General features: G+C 36.3%; 3 protein-coding genes across 6 annotated transcripts in view; 1 reads left to right on the top strand and 2 right to left on the bottom strand.

Annotated features, from left to right (window-relative positions):
- dctd (dCMP deaminase) overlaps positions 1–2,295 on the bottom strand; it is a 23,079-nt gene extending 20,784 nt beyond the window's left edge. The window contains exons 1-2 of one of the 2 annotated variants that reach the window (XM_077246620.1): positions 2,156–2,295; positions 538–694 (exon numbers count right to left, since the gene is read on the bottom strand). In XM_077246620.1, coding sequence (XP_077102735.1) covers positions 538–578 — 41 coding nt within the window. In that variant the 5' untranslated portion in view covers positions 579–694; positions 2,156–2,295. The remainder of the gene's footprint in view (positions 1–537; positions 695–2,155) is intronic. The other variant, XM_077246621.1, reaches the window with a different exon arrangement.
- irf2a (interferon regulatory factor 2a) lies at positions 2,233–15,779 on the top strand. 2 transcript variants are annotated; one of them, XM_077246617.1, is made up of 9 exons: positions 2,233–2,431; positions 5,347–5,440; positions 6,240–6,339; positions 6,567–6,743; positions 6,885–6,919; positions 7,009–7,114; positions 8,182–8,349; positions 8,493–8,536; positions 14,660–15,779. In XM_077246617.1, the coding sequence occupies exons 2-9, from the start codon at positions 5,354–5,356 to the stop codon at positions 14,981–14,983; spliced, it is 1,041 nt and encodes a 346-aa protein (XP_077102732.1). In that variant the 5' UTR covers positions 2,233–2,431; positions 5,347–5,353; the 3' UTR covers positions 14,984–15,779. The 2 variants fall into 2 exon arrangements, with proteins under 2 accessions (XP_077102732.1, XP_077102731.1); XM_077246616.1 differs by lacking the exon at positions 2,233–2,431 and adding an exon at positions 3,773–3,999.
- tmem134 (transmembrane protein 134) lies at positions 15,710–20,658 on the bottom strand. Of its 2 annotated transcripts, XR_013207820.1 has the most exons (9): positions 20,473–20,658; positions 19,378–19,628; positions 19,225–19,292; positions 18,025–18,111; positions 17,807–17,883; positions 17,520–17,564; positions 17,245–17,298; positions 16,551–16,826; positions 15,710–16,376 (listed from the first exon to the last, which is right to left on the bottom strand). XR_013207820.1 is itself a non-coding variant. In XM_077246618.1 (8 exons), exons 2-8 carry the CDS (start codon positions 19,582–19,584, stop codon positions 16,744–16,746), a joined length of 621 nt encoding a protein of 206 aa, XP_077102733.1. In that variant the 5' UTR covers positions 19,585–19,628; positions 20,473–20,658; the 3' UTR covers positions 15,710–16,743. The 2 variants fall into 2 exon arrangements, 1 of the variants encoding a protein (XP_077102733.1); XM_077246618.1 differs by having other exon boundaries at positions 15,710–16,826.

Raw genomic sequence — 20,658 nt, 5'->3', positions numbered from 1 at the left:
ATAGATAAAAATACAATGGATTTTAGATTTTCCTTTTAAATCTAACCTGATTTGATTAGTGCGCCTCACTTACAGTCGCAATGATTTTGCCAGATATGTTCCTGGATCAACGTATTTTGTTTATCCGGGACATTCCTTTCCGAAAACAGTCCTCCTAACCCTATCCATACCCCTAACATTTTGTACTTGGTGAAATCAGGCAGCTTCCAGGGCTGAAGATGCCAAACCCGGCCACAAGAGGGCAGTAATCATGAGATCCAACTTCATGTGCAACTATTTTTCAGTAAGCCCATTTGTCAACAAGCCATTAGCGTTTTTGTGCGAATGTGCCAAAAACAAACACATATCTTCTGAAAAACTCTGTTGTTGTTTTCACACTACGTACTGAACTGGTGAACCCCTTTTTCGTTCTCAACACATATCTCAAGAACACAAATCTAACATCATGTAATATTTACGCCTTAGCATGTGCTGATAATGAATTTAACAGTAAAACAATACACTATATTATAGGTGTTATATCATAAAACACGTTACCCGTTGAGCTGGGATGTGCCGTTCTTTGCCTTGTCGTCCATGTTTTAATCAGAAAGTGTCAGCAGTGCTCTTATCGATATTCGCACTGAATGTCCACTGTCCCGCTGCAGAACAGACAGAGCAGAAGAACTTCCCGCGAAAAAAGAGACCAGCCCCCCTGTTCCGGGTTTAGAGGAGGAGCAAAGAGTTGACTAGCGCCATCTCTACACAATTCTGCACACTGCAGCGAGTCTTTCTATTTCCATTCCAACCACTCTGCATTTTGTTATATTAAAATACGTCGTAGCCTACTCTTGCAGTTAACTCAGCCGCTCAGCAAAAGCGTTAAATGCGCGTTCGTTCATATGATAGGCTACGTGTCATTAGCCTATTATTCTTACTTTGTTTTTGTTAGAATAATAAAAAAGAATGTAATAACAAATGTCTCTAAAATCATTGAAAATGAGTATTGTTTTAGAAGTAATGTAAGACACAGTTACTGCCATATGCCTTAATTCTTAAAATGAAATCGATGAACGCATGGTCATAACATGAATAACACTGAAAATAATAACGGGCTCAAAGTCACCGTAAAGTGCATTTGCGACTTAATAATTTCCTATAAAAAGTTGAGATTTTTCATTTCCAGAAAGATATTTTAGTCCCTTTCACGACATTTAGTTAATTGGAAAAAGTATTTAATGAAATAGCAAAATATTTGTTTCCCTATAAAAAATGTTAGATTTCCACCTTCTTTTCTAAATAACATCTAACAACAAATATATCTGGTTAGTAAAACTTCCAAACAGTATTACTTGTCTCATTTATTTATAAAGAAATTACACACAAGGTTTTGCTAACTTAAAATAATTAGCTTATTTCATAAAAGATTAAGATTAGCCTACAGGGTGGACAACAAAATGACATTGTGGACAAAGGCTTTAATGGGTGAAGAGATATCAGGAGCATCAGAGAAACAACAGGAATAACAAGAAACCCTTCAGCAAAGGCTAATCTAAATACGAAACTTAAACCACTTGATTCATTAAAAACCGTGGATTCATTTCAGTAATGAAACCCATGTGTGTGTGTTGCTCAGAGACGCACACCATTGGATGTTGTCAAGCTTAACATGTCCACCCAGTCATAGTGAAATATTAATTAATATAAAAACTTTTCAGAAATTCAAAATATAAATTTTAAACAATACACAGTCAGCTTCAGCAATTCATGTTGGAAGGTATAGGGTGGATAATGACAGGGTGGACATTTTATTTAATGAACACATGGTTTACCTTCAGTTAGCAAAATTATTTATTGTTGATGCTGACTGTGTATTGTTAAAATAAAAGTTTTTATATGAGGAATGAAAGGTAACAGTTTTGGTTCCCTTTGATTTCCATTATATGGACCAAAATGCAATGGAATTCAATGGGAACCGAAACTGGGTTTCAACATTCTTCAAAATAACTTATTTTGTTTCTATGTTCCACAGAAAGAAGAAGATCATGCAGGTTTGTAACGAATTGAGCTACTTCTTATGTATGCTCTCAATAAGACCAGTTGACAATATAAAGTCTTACAAAGAAACTATAGGCTACCTTGTCAATATAAAGTCATAAAAAAACTGTAGGCCTACCATTTAAATCCCCAACATCCCATCCCTGATCCGACCACACCCTCCTTAACTTTGCGCAATTCGCAAATTAAATCAGTATGTCCAAAACAACAAGCTGGGACACAGACAGACAGCAGAACACCGCTGAGAAGTTTCACAATATACAACTACAGCGAAACCCACCCTCAGTCACCCAATGGCTATAAATAAATGTGCCGTTCTAGGATTATGCAGTCAGGACAAGTCCGAAAGAAAATGAGAGTTGACACACAACACCTACAATTTGCTCAAAATCAAGTAAGTTATATAATTTACATTGTATTTTGTGGAAATGGACCATGAATAGGCTACTCAAATCTTATATTTCGGGACGGGAAATTCCAATCAATGGTATAGTCCAGCAGGGTATACGCAGCTAGACCACTTTGTTTTCAGTTGGCATTGCGTGTCCCACTTCTAAATGATGTGCATCATTTAGCTAATCCAATCTCATGTGAAAAAACTCCGTCAGGGCTGTATCCACCATTGAGGTCTCCGAGGTTCGGACCTCAGTAATTTTTTGAGTGTATCAAATGTAAGTTGCGAAATAATTGCCTAATATTAACTCTAATTTGGTGCTGCAATGATTCGCCCATCGCGACGATAATTGACCTTCTCATCTAAGCTCAATTTAACAACACAAGAACCATATTAAATATTGGCATATTGCCATTACTATTATTATTATAAATATTATGTACAAATATATTTGTATGAGTTATGTGTTCAAATATTTCCCCAGTAGCCTATCAGCACTGGGACTTTTCACTGCTCCGCTTATCTGTATTTGCGCAACTTGCATCATTAAACCAGAAGGTGGCAGCAAGTGACTGTCTTCTTTATGAGTCAGCAATTGAACCATTGATTAAATGTACAGATTAGTCCTAAAACATTGATTAATTTAGGAAAGAAAAAGTAGCTGAAACTGATCTTTGATGCTCATACTAATTGCTCGTATGCCTAGACACAGAAGGATAGCATTGGCGTTTGTTTGAAGCATAAACAATAAGCATAAACATTCTGCATTTCCATTTTGTAGTGTGGATCATTCATTGCGACATTTAAACTGATTCTCATGTTTAAAATATCTGATAAAATGGGCTACTTCATGTTACTGCCCCATTTTGGGGTGAATTAATATGCAAGACTAGTCTTAGCCTACACTGTTTATAACTCAGAGGGTTCATCCCTTGCTGGGGCGCTTAAAAATATTGGGGGCATAAATTAAGAGTAGGCTAGCCTATAACCACTTCTCCAGGCACCACTACATCATTGATTTGTTGATGCGTTCAACAAATTAAAATGACAAATGCCACTCTTGTTGTTCATAGCAGGTCTGTTTTTAAAGTAGCATTAAATTATTTCAACATGCATGCTTCACCACTGTCACAGAATGTTTCGATATTAATTTGTTTTGTTGTAGCAATTTTTTTAACGCTACTGTATACACGTCCTGGACCAGTGCGATTTACTGGCAGTAACGTCAAGCTCCAGCAGGCGGTGTGGCATAATTTAGGAAGCGGAAGTGAAAGTGAAAGAAACCGTACTTTCAAAAGCTACGCCGACCAATGAATCGCTTCGTTGTTTCACTTCCGCGGTCTGCTCCTTGGTGACGTTTTACGTCATTCTATCAAACACGAAAGGCTTCTGGAAGAATTCACATGTCGATTCAAAAAACACTACGTCGCTCTTCTTAAGATTGAGAAAGAAAATCTAAAACAAAACTGATGATGTTTTCTGCGCAGTTCTAGGACAGGATTTTATAACACTACTTATCGAGGAATCTTGGAGTAACGTTAGGCTATTATCGATTGCCTCTCGTCCAGGTAAGGTTAAATACATGGCTTCAAAGCAGAACTATTAATTTATTAGTCTGTTTATAAATAGATTGATTCTACAAGATTCTCTGTCTGTGCTGGGCTTAAATGAATGTATGTTTACATTAGTAAACGTCCAAATATGTACCGCACATTATGAAAGCAAATTTACGGTTTTAATTGAATCTGACGGATATTTTATGGTTTATTCTTCTGTCTTTTATGAAAGGCAATACATATTCGGATTAATACATTATTGGACTTCTATAGAATGTGTGTGAGAGGTAAGCCATATAAAGGTGGAGCACTTAGTGTATTACCGCAGAATGAATCATCGTTATAAGAGCATAGATTTGATTTGATCATTCATTAGGAGGTTACGAAGTGGCATCCTCCCTTGTTAGATTCTGAGATTTATTTAATTATTCATGCAAATTTGATTGATTACTATAATTAATTAATAATAATTAACAGAATTCCTTATTTGCATAGAATAAACGGATAGGAAGTATTTTGTATTATTTAAGCATCTAGAACCTTTTCAGTTTGACAGAATTTTGAATTTCAAAGTGCCATGGGAAGTATAACTTCACTTAATGTTTTTTTTCTATTTAAAATGCAAATTTTCTACTCTTAACAAAAATTGTTTTCATTTCATCTGGCTCCTAATGTTTTTTTTCCACACATGTTTTTTTTTCCTTTGTGAGGCAGAATGTCCAGTATATTTAAAGGGTTAGTTCACCCAAAAATGAAAATTGTCCCATAATTTACTCACGCTCAAGCCATCCTAGTTGTATATGACTTTCTTCTTTCAGTCAAACACAATCAGAGTTATATAAAAAAATATCCTGGCTCTTTCAAGCTTTATAATGGGAGTGAATGGTGCAAAAAAAATTTTGGAAGCCCAAAAAAGTACATCCATCCATCATAAAAGTAATCCATACGGGTCCATGGGGTTAATGAAGGCCTTCTGAAGAGAAACAGTGCATTTTTGTTAGAAATTTTTCTCTCTTCCGCTGGAACTACACTCCCATACGGGCGTAATCAGAAGCCAGCGAATATAGTTTATGAAGTTATAAATATGGATATCTTGCTAAAACCCATCGCTTAATTTCAGAAGGCCTTTATTAACCCCCTGGAGTCGAATGGATTATGAAAATGGCTTTAAAATCTCAGGTATCATTCACTCTTTTTATAAAGCTTGGAAGAGCCAGGATATTTTTTAATTTAACTCTGATGGTGTTTGGCTGAAAGAAGTCACCTAGGATGGATTAAGGGTGAGTAAATTATGGGATACTTTTCTTTTTTGGGTGAACTAACTCTTTACATCTTCATTCTATTTGTTTTTCTATTCAGAGTCAAGATGCCAGTGGACAGAATGAGAATGCGCCCCTGGTTGGAGCAACAGATTTCCAGCGGGGAAATTCAAGGTCTTCTCTGGGTCGATGAGGTGAGGGTGGAAATCCAATAAAATTATATTGTATTCAGTTTAAGAAGAGACTTAATTTAGTTTGAACATGTGACTCATGTGGCACTTTGTGTCTTTGCCAATACACTGTCAAATTCCAAATGCAGACTGTCAGTCAAAATCCGATTTTTGTGCATATCCTATTCTAATGGGATCTGATCATATTTAGCAAGTGTGAACCGCAAAAAAAATCACATGAAATCTGATTTCTTACAAATCCGTTTCACGCTACATTCATATGTGGTTTGAAATCCTATTCAAATCTCATTTCTGGAAATCCATTTCAGTCTGACCTATCTGATCGGATTTCGCATAGCTTTTCTCCTTGTATGTCACTTTCTCAACGCGTAAAACGTAAAAACGTCAGACATCTTTGCAGGAACACGGTTGTGTTTTGTTGTTGTCAATGTTCAGGTCATGCAGAAAGTGTCACTTCATTCACTGTTCGGAAGAGAGACGTCTCCTGTACAGAATAAAGCCGCTCATGCGAGCCTCATGCGAGTTTTTGACATTGCTGTATTAGTAGACCAGCGCTGCAGCTACCCATTGTCAAAGACAACATTGCAAACCCTTTCTTGTTGTTTTTGGCATAGTCCTATCAATGACATGGAAAACGAAAGATAGCCATGGGACACACAAATCAGATCTGAACAGCTGCGATAAACAGTGTGGACAGTCAGTCATTTAGATCAGATTCTAATTGGATACACAAATAATTGGATTTGGACTGACATTGTGAACATAGTCTAATAGTACACTATTAAAATGTTTCCATTAACAGGAGAAAAGGATATTTCAGATACCATGGATGCATGCAGCCAGACATGGATGGGATTTGGAAAAGGATGCACCTTTATTTAAGAATTGGGCCATTCACACAGGTAACTGTTGACAGATCTGTTGTCCATTGTCTCTTTTATAAAGAATGAGGCTGAGTACTTTAAAGGTGAAATTTGTAATTTCCACTATGCATTTGAGTTGATTCTTCATTTGCATACAGATTTTAATGTATTTCTGCCGGGGTGATCCTTGTGCTGGATCTACTGATTTGTGACTCCATTTTGTTATATGTTATGATTCAGTTATTACCCAATTTTGTCTCATACAGGAAAGTATCGCCCAGGTATTGACAAACCAGATCCTAAGACATGGAAGGCAAATTTCCGCTGTGCTATGAATTCTCTACCAGATATTGAGGAAGTGAAAGATAAAAGTATGAAGAGAGGAAGCAATGCCTTCAGAATGTACAGGTTGCTTTCCTCATCCGAAAAAGCAGTTAAGAAAGGTAAGTTTGGTCATTAACATAAATACTTGAGGGAAATTTCACCATGTATTTTATGCTCATACACTTATCATTAGTCTAGATTTCCATAATTTTATTCTGGTAAACATATTCTTCTGATGATGTGATTGTCATCTTTTTCAGTGAAGAAAAAGATGGACCTGGAGCAAAGAGCAAAAGTAGGAACTAATAGCTGTACACTTAAACAATACTGCAGACTTCTGACTAAGTATTGCAAATGATCTCACACCTATCCTCAATTCTTTAGGGTTTTCAGAAACGGAAAGCTGGCACTCCCAGAAAAATTAAAATTCTAAAAAGACAGAGTGAAGCAGAGTTTAAGATTTCACCAGACAGCACTGTGCTATTTGCTGGTAAATAACCACTTGTTATTTCCTAATTTGTTATACCTTCAGATATCAAACTCTGATACATTGGATAATGCACTTATTTATCTACAGTGTTACCAAAACATATTTGAAACTTTAGGCCATTCTGACACTAGGGCTCAGAACTAATTTTAAATCATTTATTTTTTAAAGGGATAGTTCACCCAAAAATTCTGTCAGTATTTACTCAACCTTTTGTTGTTCCAACCCCGTAAGACCTTCGTTCATCTTCGGAACACGAATTAAGATATTTTTGATGAAATCTGAGAGCTGGATCACTCCTCCATACAAGTCCATAGGCTTTCTTGAGGGATTGAAACTTGCCGGCCTCGAAAACGTATTAAAGACTTCATTAAAATAGTCAGAGTGACTACAGTGGCTCAATATTAAGTTTATCAAGCGACGAGAATACTTTTTGTGCGCAAAAACAAACATAAATAACGACTTTATTTCAACTAGTCATTTCCTTCTCTTTGGGCCTCTAGTCAGTTAAACTAGTGTAATTGCGTAGAGCTACGTCACACGTAGGCCCACTTTTGGCAGACGATGGTCATGTGGGGGATGCGTGTGACGTACAACAACAGAAGCTTACGCCATTACACTAGTGGTAAACTAACTGGCTTCTGGAAGAAAATGAATAGTTGAAATAAAGTTGTTATTTTTTATTTTTTTTTGCGCACAAAAAGGGTTCTCATCGTTTGATAAACTTAAGATTGAGCCACTGTAGTCACTTGGACTATTTTAACGATGTCTTTAATAACTTTTCGAGGCCGGCAAGTTCAATCCCTCAAGAAAGCCTATGGACTAGTATGGAGGAGTGATCCATCTCTCAGATTTCATCAAAAATATCTTAATTCGTGTTCCGAAGATAAACGAAGGTCTTACGGGGTTGGAACAACATGAGGGTGAGTAAATACTGACAGAATTTTTAATTTTTTTGGTGAACTATCCCTTTAAATCAACTGGTCTCAATGTGATTTCTGACCACCAAAAAAGTACTCTTTGCCTTCAACAGTAGATCCATTGTTTTATACTTGCTTATTCATCAACAGAGCTAGAGAGCTCCCCTGAGCCCATGTCATCTAAGAGGGATATGGCTGTAGCTGAACTACCCGATGTGTGTGCAGTTGTTGAGGTGGCAACAGAGAATAAAGAACCTGCGGTTTGCCCCGCTGAAGTGTCTCTGTGTCTCCAGGACTCCCATGTTTCATCCTACAGTGGTAAGGTTCTTTCTTGCCTTTATCTTTACTGTCTACTGTGTTGTATTCACCACAGGAGTCATGAATTACTTATTAGGCAAAATGTTATTGTTGGCCACAAACACAACTGCACATCATCATGGATTTTATTCTATACTATACAGAGAGTGACACAGAGAGCACATACAGCGACGAAGACTTGGTACAGGTATGTATATTTTTAAATACATTATTTTATATTTTTTAATACAATTTAGACACCTTTTTGTGACAGCCAGTTAAAGGATTAGTTTACCTCAAAATGAAACTTTCCTAATAATTTACTCACCCCAATGCCATCCAAGATATCCATGACTTTCTTTCCTCAGTGGAAGAGAAATTTAATTTTTTGAGGAAAACATTTCTGGATTTTTCTTCGAATAATGGACCTCAATGGCAACCAACGTTTTGAAGTCCAAATCAATGCAGTTTCAAAGGTCTTTGAAGTGCTTCAACGGCTGCGCACGATCGCAGCTGAGAAAGGGGGTCTTCCGCCTTCCGGTACTTCCGCCGGCGACATCGAGCGTGACCTTTCAACGTGATGACGTAGTTCCCGGCGTGTTGCAAATCAGCTCAATATGAACAATTGTAGTTAAAAAAGTATATATATATATATATATATATATATATATATATATATAAAATTTAAATGACCTATTGTTTCGCTAGATAAGACCCTATACCTCAGCTGCGATCGTGCACAGCCGTTTCAAGCACTTCAAAGACCTTTGAAACTGCATTGATTTGGACTTCAAAACGTAGGTTGCCATTGTAGTCCATTATTCGAAGAAAAATCCAGAATTTTTTTCCTCAAAAAACGTAATTTCTCTTCCACTGAGGAAAGAAAGACATGGATATCTTGGATGGCATAGGGGTGAGTAAATTATTAGGAAATCTTAATTTTGAGGTGAAGTAATCCTTTAAGCAAATACACTACTATTCAAAAGTTTGGGGTCATTACTACAAATTTTTTTATTCACAAAGGATGCATTAACTTGATCAAAAGTGACAGTTAAGACATTTAATGTTACAAAACGTAGCGCTTCTGTGTTGTACATCACACGCTTCACACACATGACCAGCGTCGGCCAATAGTGAGCCTGCGTGTGATGTACAACACAGAAGCGCTGCGCTGTTACACTACGTGAAGTCACTCGAGGCCCACAGAGATGGAAATAAATAGTTGAATAAAGTTTTTGTTTTTGCGCACAAAAAGTATTCTCATCGCTTGATAAACTTAAGATTGAGCCACTGTAGTCACTTGGACTATTTAACGATGTCTTTAATAACTTTTCTGGGCCGGCAAGTTTCAATCCCTATGGAGGATTGATCCAGCTCTCAGATTTAATCAAAAATATCTTAGTGTTCCGAAGATGAATGAAAGTCTTACGGGGTTGGAACAACATGAGGGTGAGTAAATACTGACAGACTTTTCATTTTTGGGTGAACTATCCCTTTAAGCATTTTTATGGTTATCGGTATCGGCCATTTTCAAAACCGATTTGCCGATAAAATAATTTAATTTTGAAATGCGTTATATTTGGCTCTGACGCAGCTAGGGCTGGGTACCGAGTTCGATACTTTTTAGGTACCGACCGAATTGCCTCGATACTATCGAGTATCGAATAATGACATGTTGTTCGGTTCCAGATTTCCATACCTAAGGAGTTAACTCGTCAACGTCAGTGCTCAAAGTACAAATACATATGAAATGCACATACACGCAAACTCCACACACAAGACGCGCGGGACTCTCCGCGCACATACTCATATGAGACGCGCGCGTGCACGCACAAACTCTCCACGCGCATACTTATATGAGACGCGAGGACACACACATAATACCTTTAAGATGTGGAAAAGTAATCAAAAGAGTGGTTATATTTCTCCAGGCTTTTTGCGGTAAAATAATTGCTGCAAAGACTGGTATACCACGACAAATATGATGAAGACCTTGACAGTGCACGGAGTAAACATAAAAGTTGCTCCCTCTTCGACTGGTAAATGAAGAGATACCTTGTTGATCACTCGTTGATCACTCTGACAGTGTTTATATTACAATAAATAATAACCTACCGAATGTACACTGCAGTTCAAAAATGTGTTGCTTAGTCAGAATTTTTTTTCAGTAAGGAATAGGATGCATTAAAGTTATCAAAGGTGACATTAAAACATGTGTAATGTTACACAATTTCGTTTTTAAATAAATTATGTTCTTTTGAATTTTTTATTCATCAAAGAATCATGAAAAAATGTATCAGTTTCCAAAATATTAAGCAGCAAACTGTTTTCATATTTCTGAAGGGTCATGTGACACTGAAGTAAAATTCAGCTTTGAATTCAAATCATTTCAATAAATTACATTGTGAAATATATTCAAATAAGATTTTAAATTCTAATACTATTTTACAATATAACAAGTTTTACTGTAATTTTTTTTTTTTAAATCAGCTTTGGTGAGCATGAGCTCTTTATAAAAAAATGTTTGTTCCTTTGTGCTTTTTTTTGTTCCTTTTTGCACTGGCTAAGGAGCATGAGTCAGCAAGTTTTTCTGAGGTAATGACTGTGTTATGTAATCTTGTTCAAATGGATTTCAGAAAAATTGTTATCGAAAAATGTATCGTTAGAAACCGGAATCGAAAATGAGGTATCGAAATTGGCACCGGATCGAAAGATTTTGAACAATACCCAGCCCTAGACGCAGCCACCTCTGTCGGAACTCACCACTGTATACTAGACCAATGTCCCCGCGGCCCCGCACATCTGATTTGTTGGGAGTCACGAGTCCGGCCAATCAACGCGGTAAGCTGAAGGCACTGAAAGTTTTGCACTCTCACGCCGAAAGCACTTGCTGACTGGAGCTGCTTCACTGATCACGCATAAGTTGTCTCTCAAAGTTAAGGCAGCAGCAGACTTTGCTGAAGTAGCAATACATTTTTACACTGAAGTTGCTAAACACCTCAATACAATAGAACCTGCGTGTCTCTAAATGAATGGCGCAGACGCGTGATTTCATTTACCGCACACACACAGGAGCACGCGTGACCGCTTGCACTTTTTTCAGCCTCAGCCGCTTCACTATATGAGAACATGGTTGCATAAACATCATCTTAGTCTAATCTAATCATCATCATCTAATCAGCCGCTTAGTCACTTCATGAGCTTTTTAATGCTTCAACTGAGAAAAGTTACTCAAAGATCTCCACTCCAACCCGTCAAAATAAAAGTTCGGTTTTTCATAGGGCCCTAGAAATGTATTTTTTGTTAAACTGTACGTGAATTTAATACGTTTGATGATTTCAATTAATTAGAAATGCTTTTTGATTACTAAAATTTAATTTAACCATTAAAATAGAGTCTTTAAGTTTTACAAAATGTTTACAGAATGCTGCTGGCTGCTCCCTGTACTTTTTAAGTTATTATTGTTATTAATAATAATGTTATTATTAACAGTTCTCAGATTTAAAGATATGTTTAAAATCATTTAAAGTATTTGTCAAAACCCTTTGTTTTTCTTCTTCTACTTGGTCTACTTGATCTGTAATAATCTGTATCGGCATCGGCCCTGAAAATCACATATCGGTCAACCCCTATTATCTTTGGTAGGTTTAGTTCACCCAGAAATGAAAACTTCATTATGTCGTTCCAAACTCTTTAAGACTTTTGTTCATCTTTGAAACACAAATGAAGATCTTTTTGATGAAATCTGAGAGCTCTCTGTCCCTCCATTGACAGCTATTCAACCGACACTTTGATGCTTCAAAGTATATAATCCTTATGAATTGAGTGGTTTAGTCCAATTTTTCTGAAGATACTCGATTGCTTTATATGTTGAACAGATTGAATTTAGGCTTTTTTTCACATATAAACATTGTTTAGAGAACTTAAAGGGTCATGAAACCCTAAACCAAATTTTCTGAGTTACGTGTGTTGAACACCATTGAAGACAATGTTAGCATCTGTTAGATATAATAGTAGGGTGAAAATGGTTACATTTCATTTTTTTCCCGCTATTTTCATCTTCCGGGTTTAAAATCTTCATTGTGATGACTCATCGGTGTCTCATAATTATTAATGAGTAATAATAATAATACATAATTATTAATGAGACTCATTAATAATATCCTACGTTTTCATATCCAGTTTTCATATCCTACGAGAAGACACTGTCTCGTAATTATTCATGACACCACGTGGATCTTTCCATGACAGACATGTCAAACTGTGATATCGCGTAGTAGAGGACAGAGGCAATCATGGGACGCAACGCAAGTGTTTGTTTTCGTAGTGCAGAAGTTCAAGTGCGTTGAATATGTTTCCCCGCGATGCTGCCAGGACTCTAGCTCCAGGCGGTTGGTTGGCCATCAACCACGTACACATCTAAATATGTATGCAGCAAACATTTTTCTCGAGCTCTAGAACTGGAGAATGGTGGGCTTCGGCCTTGTCGATGACCAATGCAAGTTACGTCTTGCTAATAATGCGGTACCAAGTCCTGAGGACTTTTCTATCCCTTCAGAGGTGTTTGTGTGTCTAAAATGTAACCCTGATCGTTTTACTTTCCTTTTGTTAAATAAGCACTCCTTATTAAAATCTTAGATATTTCGATAATACCTCAATTGTATGCTTGTAATTAAATATGTCATTGGGGTTCAGGGGGCGCGTAGATCTAGGCTATGCATGGATTTTTTTTAAAGCGGAAAATTAATTATTTTCAAATATATGCATTTGTAGTGTGTATATAAACCGTGTTTCTAACACTGATTTTTAGTGACAGTCGATATGCATGAGCCACTGGCGATGACAGTTCCCCCCTCTCCGATGCCGTGCCATACCACACCCACTCCCTCCCTTCTTCTCACAGCCATCCACGCCCATTTAAGTTGCATTTTTCAAAAAGATTGTGAGCTAGACTTGAGCTGAAAGAGGGGGGTTTCATGACCCTTTAAAGTTTAAACAGAAGCTCAACCAAACCAGCTTGACATGCAAAAACAAACCTCACTGGTTCTTGCTGAAGCTCAAATGTGCTGCGTAACGTGAGAATGAACCTCATTGGTTCACGTCAAGCCAACATGTTTGAGCTTTCCGTTTACCATATCTGATGTGTAAGTTGATTAATGTTAAATGATTCAATCTTTTCATCATATAAAGCTATCGTGTCTCTTCAGAAAATTTTGGACTAAACCGCTCAATTCATATGGATCACGATCTCTTTATGAACCTCTTTGAAGCATCAAAGTGTCAGTTGTGTAGCTGTCAATGGAAGGACAGAAAGCTCTCAGATTTCATCAAAGAAATCTTGGAACGACATGAGGGTGAGTAATTAATGAGAATTTTCACTTTTGGGTGAACGAACACTTAAATGGTTTAAATAAATTTGAATAATCAAAAAGAAGCAATTAAATCCAAACTTGTTTTAATTTGATCAATAGTAGGGTCCAATGAATTGTATTATTATTATTCAAAATTCAAATCTTTACTCAGTGTTTTATGATTTAATACAAATGTATTATCAAAAGTGATGGTAATAAAATGAATGCTCAAAACTTTAACAATTTAAATCATCTTTTATAATGTCATCAAATGAAATTTTAACAATTTCTTTATTTTTGTCAATGTAGTGCTGCACCACAGAGATTCAGATTCTGTTTAAATTAAAACATGGCTGAAAAATGTATAATGTGAGTGATATTCCTTAAAAACAATGCAGACAACAAGCATTCTTAATTTTAAGTAGCAATCTTTTTGCAAGGTAATATTCACAAACTAAGTCCATATCATGATTTAAGTGTACAGCCTAATTTATTTATTCATCAAAATCTTGTCAAATTATGTGACATTCCACGTTATAGGCCTACCGTAAATTCCAATTTTATGACTGGATAATCTATAATGCACTGCTGAAATCATAGGGCCATAAGTTTAACACACTGGGAGGGAATGTAATGGTCTTAAGATGGTTCAACTTCAAACCGGTGAGAAAGTTACATTCCATATCTGTTTCTTACTTTGTAACCAAAGCAGCTTATCAAAACAATGACTCTTAGTTATTGTTATTAAAGTTATTTTCATTTTTTAATAATATTTCACAGTATTACTGTTTTACTGTATTTTTTTTATTAAAAACAAATGCAGCTTTGGTGAGCATGAGACAAAAATATATTTGTTTTTAAATCATACCCCAAACTTTTCAAATGAAGTGTATATAGAAATACAACAATAGAAACATTCATGTTGTCATCAAGCAACATCAAGTTGTTTTTTTACTAAGAGTGTTAACTTTCCCTTGCAGCTTCCTCAGGACCTGTCCATAAAAGCTAGAACATCATGTAGTTCTGTGTTAAGGATCCCACCATCAGCTAATTCCTCACCGAACACATTTTTCACATCCGCGATAACAAATTTCAGAGTAACCAGCTGCAGAGAGGACTCGCCCCTAATTGCTTATAACACTCCTCCATGGTTTCCCTGCACATTTAATTTCCAAAATGTCACAGACGAACGACCCTCAAGCCCTGCCCAAAAAACAGATCTCGCCAGCAGCCCAACTTCTCAGGCCTGTGTGACGGCTAATGCTGTGGACCTCTCTGTTGCAAAAAACAAAACACTACAATGAAGACACTTGAAATGCACAACCTGCTGCTGTTCAGCTGATAAACTTACAACCCATAATCCAATATTAATCAACTGGTCTCAGGTCTTAGACTTGTGTTGATGTTCAGCTTTTAAAACCAAACCGTTTTAAGCTATCTGAATCCGTTACACTAGATCATTATATTTCTGAAACACACTACCTCATTCTCATAACTGTATTAAATATGTAACTTGTAGAACTACCTCACAGATGCATCTTGATCACAGAAGTCGGCAGTGTAAGCTAGTAATAATAAAGCATTGGGAGCAGAACGCTAAGTATTAATTTCAGTTTTGAGTAATATTTCATACTTGTGACAGCAGATGTAACAAAACAATCAAAAATGAAATAGAACAGTTACTAGAGATTTGCATTAATGTTTTTCTACATGGTTCAGCACAATATTGAGATTTTTTGAAAGAAACGTTTGAATGATTTTTTTTTTATGAATTTGGCATGTTTGTCAATTATATAACAGAATTATTGAACTGCCTAGAGACCTTTTTTAGTTTTCACATGTCAGTGGAACTACAAATACTTGAATAGAGACGCTCAACTAATTAAGAGTTGTATATTAACTTGACAAACCGTTTTCCTTTGCGTTCTGACAGAATCTTGTTTCAATGTAATTGAGAATTGCTGAAGTTTCTTGTATATGCTATTTTTATACCACAGTCAATAATGTGCATAAGAAATACAGCACTGAGATTTAAAAGCAAATATAAAAACAGGTTTTATTGTAGTGTCTAAATCATTAAAAACATTACACAATACAAAATATTTTCAACACTCATTTGGCGTATGATGTACACTTAAACAGTGGTTCAACGTGTTAGTAGTGGTACTAGTTAAAAAGATAAATGTGCAGTAGAAAGCAATCACTGTGGTTGCTGTATCTTACTTGATTTTACAATAGATGGAAGATAAATGAAAATGCTTTACAACTCAGACTGTATGTGTGTGTAGTATGCAGTGGCCTAAATGATAAATTGCATTCTTGGTTTTCTTAGATTGAGATTTTCATTCTTCATGTCATTCATTTTGTCTATGATTTCATTTTTTACTGTACAAGGCTAGTGGTGTACAATTTCATGTTATTAATGGTGCTCTATTTATAACAAAACTTTGTAAATCTATAACAAGCTTATTATAATGCTCCTTGCTGAATTCCAAGTACGTTTCACTGAACTAAGGACAACACTGCAGCACAGCTCATATAAAACGTCTCAATTGAATGCAACAACTTCTAAAATTCTATGAACACAGGTGTTTTAATACAGTCTGTGCCTTCTTATGAAGTAAGATTGTATATTGTTGCGCTTGACACAGTAAATCACAGTTTTTATCTGTAGAGCAGGGATCACCAATCTCGGTCCTGGAGGGCCGATGTCCTGCAGAGTTTAGCTCCAACCAGGTCCAACACACCTGCCTGAAAGTTTCTATTATGCCTAGTGAGACCTTGATTAGCTGGTTCAGGTGTGTTTAATTAGGGTTGGAGCTAAACTCTGCAGGACAGCGGCCCTCCAGGACCGAGATTGGTGACCCATGCTGTAGAGGTTATACTTATGACCTGTGTACAGACTGGCTTTAAGGCTTTTACAAAAATGAAGAAATTATTTAGAAAACCACTAGTAACTGAGGTTGTAAAAATAGGTCATCCCCTTACTTAATTTTTTTGGGGGGGGGGATTGAAATGGTGGGCAATCCAGATGACCAGTCTGGATGATATGGAAAGAAACGGTTTACTTCTCAAAGTATGGCAAATAAAAGAACTTGAATCCTCTTCGTCCCCGAACTGCACAGCTTATATAGATCACATGATACACTGAAACAAAAAAGGGAAAAGTAAGAGTTGTTGTTTTTCCTCTAGCATTTTTTTCAAGCAATGTTAAAGAGGAGATGACCAATTATGCTTTTTTCCCCATTTTCAACTTTCTATAGTGTGTAATGTTGCTGTTTGGGCATAAACAAGTTCCACTCAAAGCATTAAGTCTACTCTAGTTATTCTTCATATCAGTAAGCTCTGATTCTGAACTCTCTGAAATGGATTGATTGTAGTTTTTCTTCCGGGAACGGAAGAAGGTCCTCTTTAATGTCAGTTTCTTCCTATGTATACACATTACTGTACACATTACAACACTGTAATATATTATCTAAGGTCCAAAATCCATTATTGATATTCACAAAGGCAAAGCTGACTATATAATATAAAAGCTTGTATTGAGAATACATCTAGATCTTACCACCAGGAATGAAGAGAAGAAATCCAGGAACAAAGAAAATTGCACTTGAAACACCTGAAAAGGCATTAATACATGGGTTACATCATTTACTGACCAAAATTGGCATGAAACCAACTGAAGAGTTAAATGTATGAAGGTGGTGTTGTCTTTGTTTTTAAGGCATGAAGAACACTGATTTGCTCCACATATAATTAGCTGAACAGGTTTGTGTGCTAAAGGAGCCCTGTTCATGTCTCACCGGTGTTTACAACCAATACCAACGTGACAGGTCTTACCTGCGTGAGGGTTTAACTGTATGACAATGCCTGTAAAGATCAAAGCTGATAGGTAGGAAGCAGAGGGAGGGGGATCGATAGGGAGAGAGAGAAAAGATAATACATTTACTAAGCAGCTGACAATCACATCTGAATTCACCATCTGTGCTTAAGATCAGAGTTGACAGCAAGATAAACACTAACAGCACTTTACAAGTCAAACAGAAACTGTGGTTCCCAAACACCTTCCCCTTGAGATCTGTACTACTTATGATCAAAGAACATCACAAAAGGTATGAAAGTCTCACCAACTCCAGTGATTAAGAGGAGGAACGAGGCAAGAACGACTCGTCTGTTCTTCTTCACAAGCGGGTGAGACGTCCACCTGGGAACAATCAACACAGACCAAATGTTGAGGAAAGGAAAAGAATATCACAAACTATTTAAATGTACAAGACAAGAGTATTTTTTTTAAGTTAAGTCAACTTATATAAATAGAAGTTTTACAGTAATGTGTGCATGTTACCCGCAGCAGTGAGCAGACAGCTGTGTGACTGAGCTGAGTGTGCTGAATGACCACTGAGAGCTGCAGTAGGACAGAGTAGCAGGATCACTGGAACACAGACAGACACTAGGCTTGACATCTGGCCTTTTTAAGTACTTTTACATCAAAAAAATCAAAGCAGCATATTTTATTTTGTTTAGGTCGGTCATTTGATGGCTTTTTTGTTTGCCAGTTTGTCGATTCTGGTCCCTGATGAAAATTTGTGGGAAATTAAGCATTTACTTTAAAATTTAGCATTACCCTAGGGCTGAAAACAAGAAGTTAACATCACAGTGTATGTATAGTTGTCTTTTAAAATCTGCTATTTCTAACTCAAAATATGGAACGTGACAATTTGAATGTATCATTGCAGATATGTAAACTTATATTTACCAATTATTAACTGGGATAAACTTGCCTTTTAAATTTCTAAAATTGAGAAAAAATTCTGAAGTAAAATAGGTGGTCAGCTGTTTTCAGTGGCAATAGTAATATACAAGTTAATTGTCATATCAGCTTCACATGCTATTTCAAGGCACATGCAGATTCCATAAATACAAACAATGCAATACAAATATAATAAAATTGAACTTAGAAAAAAAAAAAAGATGAAACAATTTGGTATAAACATAAACAATAAAAAAAAAGATTCATCAAAGTTATTGTGTCATGACTTTTAGGAAAAATTAGGCAGACCAAAAATATATCCACCAATTCAACAAGGATCTGTGATACAATTAGAATAATAAACTTTTTTTTGACTATTCGTATTGATCCCTTAATTGATACAGTACATATTTGTCATTATCGATGTATACACCCTGTTTCAACATTTTCTTACTCTGCTTGTTCAGTCTGTCCAAAATCTTTCAATTAAATATTTTAACATTATATATTAATATTACTCACTGGTAAATATAATCGCTGTAAACTGGTGTCAATTGCATCAGGAGGTTTTAATCACAGGTGAAGGTTTTAATTAACGACTTGTTAGTGATCCAAAATAGCTTGAACTAAAATAAAACCTAAATCAACAAATTCATGATTAACTTTAAACCTTATTGGGGCAACACATCCTTCATTTTATACCATTCTGCTCAAATAATTACATTCAATTAATAGTCTTGCTTGATGAGAATGTTCAAATTAAAAATGTCAACACTGTGATGTGAACTGCCAAACCTGATTTTGAAGAAGTTGTTGAAAGAAGAGTTCACAGTGCCACCTAATGCATCTTCATTTTCCAGATTCTGTGGGAGAACAGAAAAAAAAGTCAGTCAGATTTGCCCGTAAAAGACTCTCAAAGAGAAAGTGACAGACATGTAAACACCTGACCTGATATTTCAGATTACTGTGTTCAGGAGTGCCAGCGGATGCAGAAGGATGAGATTGTGTTTTGGCAAAAGAAAGAGGTCCAAATGTCATCTCTCCGCCACCGTCCTTCTCTCTGCCCTTCCATTCCCCGACATCCTCTCCAGGAACCACACCTTCCTCCTCACCCTCCAGCACGAATGCGTCATCAATTGTAAACTGTGTCCCCATAGCTACAGCCCCTCAGACATTGACTGGATGTTAACCGACAAGCACTGTGAAGATGATAAACACCACAATTGAGTTACTGATCATCTACACTCTGCCTTTTACATTTCTCATACTTCAGTATAGTGCATTGACTGCCCTATAATATTCATTTACAATGCACAATAATTAATTATCTTTCTCTCTCACTTCCTAATTTCAACACCAAACTAATACAAAAGAAGAGCAAAGGACATTACCTTCTTTAGATCCAAGTTACTCACAGTGGCTAATGTACAGATCATTTCAAAACTGTATTAAAGTTATACAAAATTGTTTAACTGTAGGGAAGCACAGCAAGGAATGGTATTTCCTCTATTACGAGAAAGTATAAAGTGAGCTATTCTGATCTGTTATGAAGATGACGCTTTGTTTTTAATTTACCGCACTTTTTTCATCCTGGTTTTATTCCAGCGCAAGACATTCACTTATTTGAATGAATCTGATCAGTCGCATTAACAGATGTTAGCTAAATCTCCGTTTGATATGGCGTATATAGGTTTATTAGATGTGGAATAAATGCTCGAGTGTGACATAGCTAATATTTGCCCTTAGGAAGCATGTGACTGACACACTCTTCCGCTTTTTCTTAACAACAGAATGTTTGTATCCACCCAAAACAATCTACATGTTGCGGATTACAGAGAAGCTCGTTACATGTATCACACTTATAATTACGTGTCACAATAATACATTTAAGTTTAAAATCATTTCGTTGAAAATAACAGTTGCAGAATTTCCAATGCAACTGAGAAAGTTTTCTTGAATATTTACACAGCCGAACATCCCGTTATTAACACCACAATAGCGCTAAATTACAAAGGAAGAATCCTCTAAGTTAACGTTACTCACTGTCACATTACTGTTGATCCTCGTCAGTTACACATAGATCATTCTGCCATCGTCCTTAGATCACTTCCAAGGAATGCAAGGTTACAAAACCTGCTTAAATGTATTGTTTACTGGCCGGCGGAAAACTTTAACCTAAACTTTGCTAGTAACAGCTGCTTCTTTTTTGTGGGTCGACTTTAAACAGAC

Source organism: Siphateles boraxobius, unplaced genomic scaffold (genome assembly GCF_051911475.1).
Source record: "Siphateles boraxobius isolate OS27281-9 unplaced genomic scaffold, OSU_SipBor_1 29, whole genome shotgun sequence".
Lineage (NCBI taxonomy): Eukaryota > Metazoa > Chordata > Actinopteri > Cypriniformes > Leuciscidae > Siphateles > Siphateles boraxobius.
The sequence above is the reverse complement of the archived record's forward strand: the minus strand, read 5'-3'. Positions and strand labels throughout refer to the sequence as shown.

Coding starts and splice junctions, on each gene's coding strand:
- irf2a (XM_077246617.1), top strand. CDS start 5,354: ATGCCAGTGGACAGAATGAGAATGCGCCCCTGGTTGGAGCAACAGATT. Junction 5,441..6,239: donor GTCTTCTCTGGGTCGATGAG/GTGAGGGTGGAA, acceptor TTCCATTAACAG/GAGAAAAGGATATTTCAGAT. Junction 6,744..6,884: donor CGAAAAAGCAGTTAAGAAAG/GTAAGTTTGGTC, acceptor CATCTTTTTCAG/TGAAGAAAAAGATGGACCTG.
- tmem134 (XM_077246618.1), bottom strand. CDS start 19,584: ATGGGGACACAGTTTACAATTGATGACGCATTCGTGCTGGAGGGTGAG. Junction 17,565..17,806: donor CCTCTTAATCACTGGAGTTG/GTGAGACTTTCA, acceptor CCTACCTATCAG/CTTTGATCTTTACAGGCATT. Junction 16,827..17,244: donor TCTTCTCTTCATTCCTGGTG/GTAAGATCTAGA, acceptor TTTTTGTTTCAG/TGTATCATGTGATCTATATA.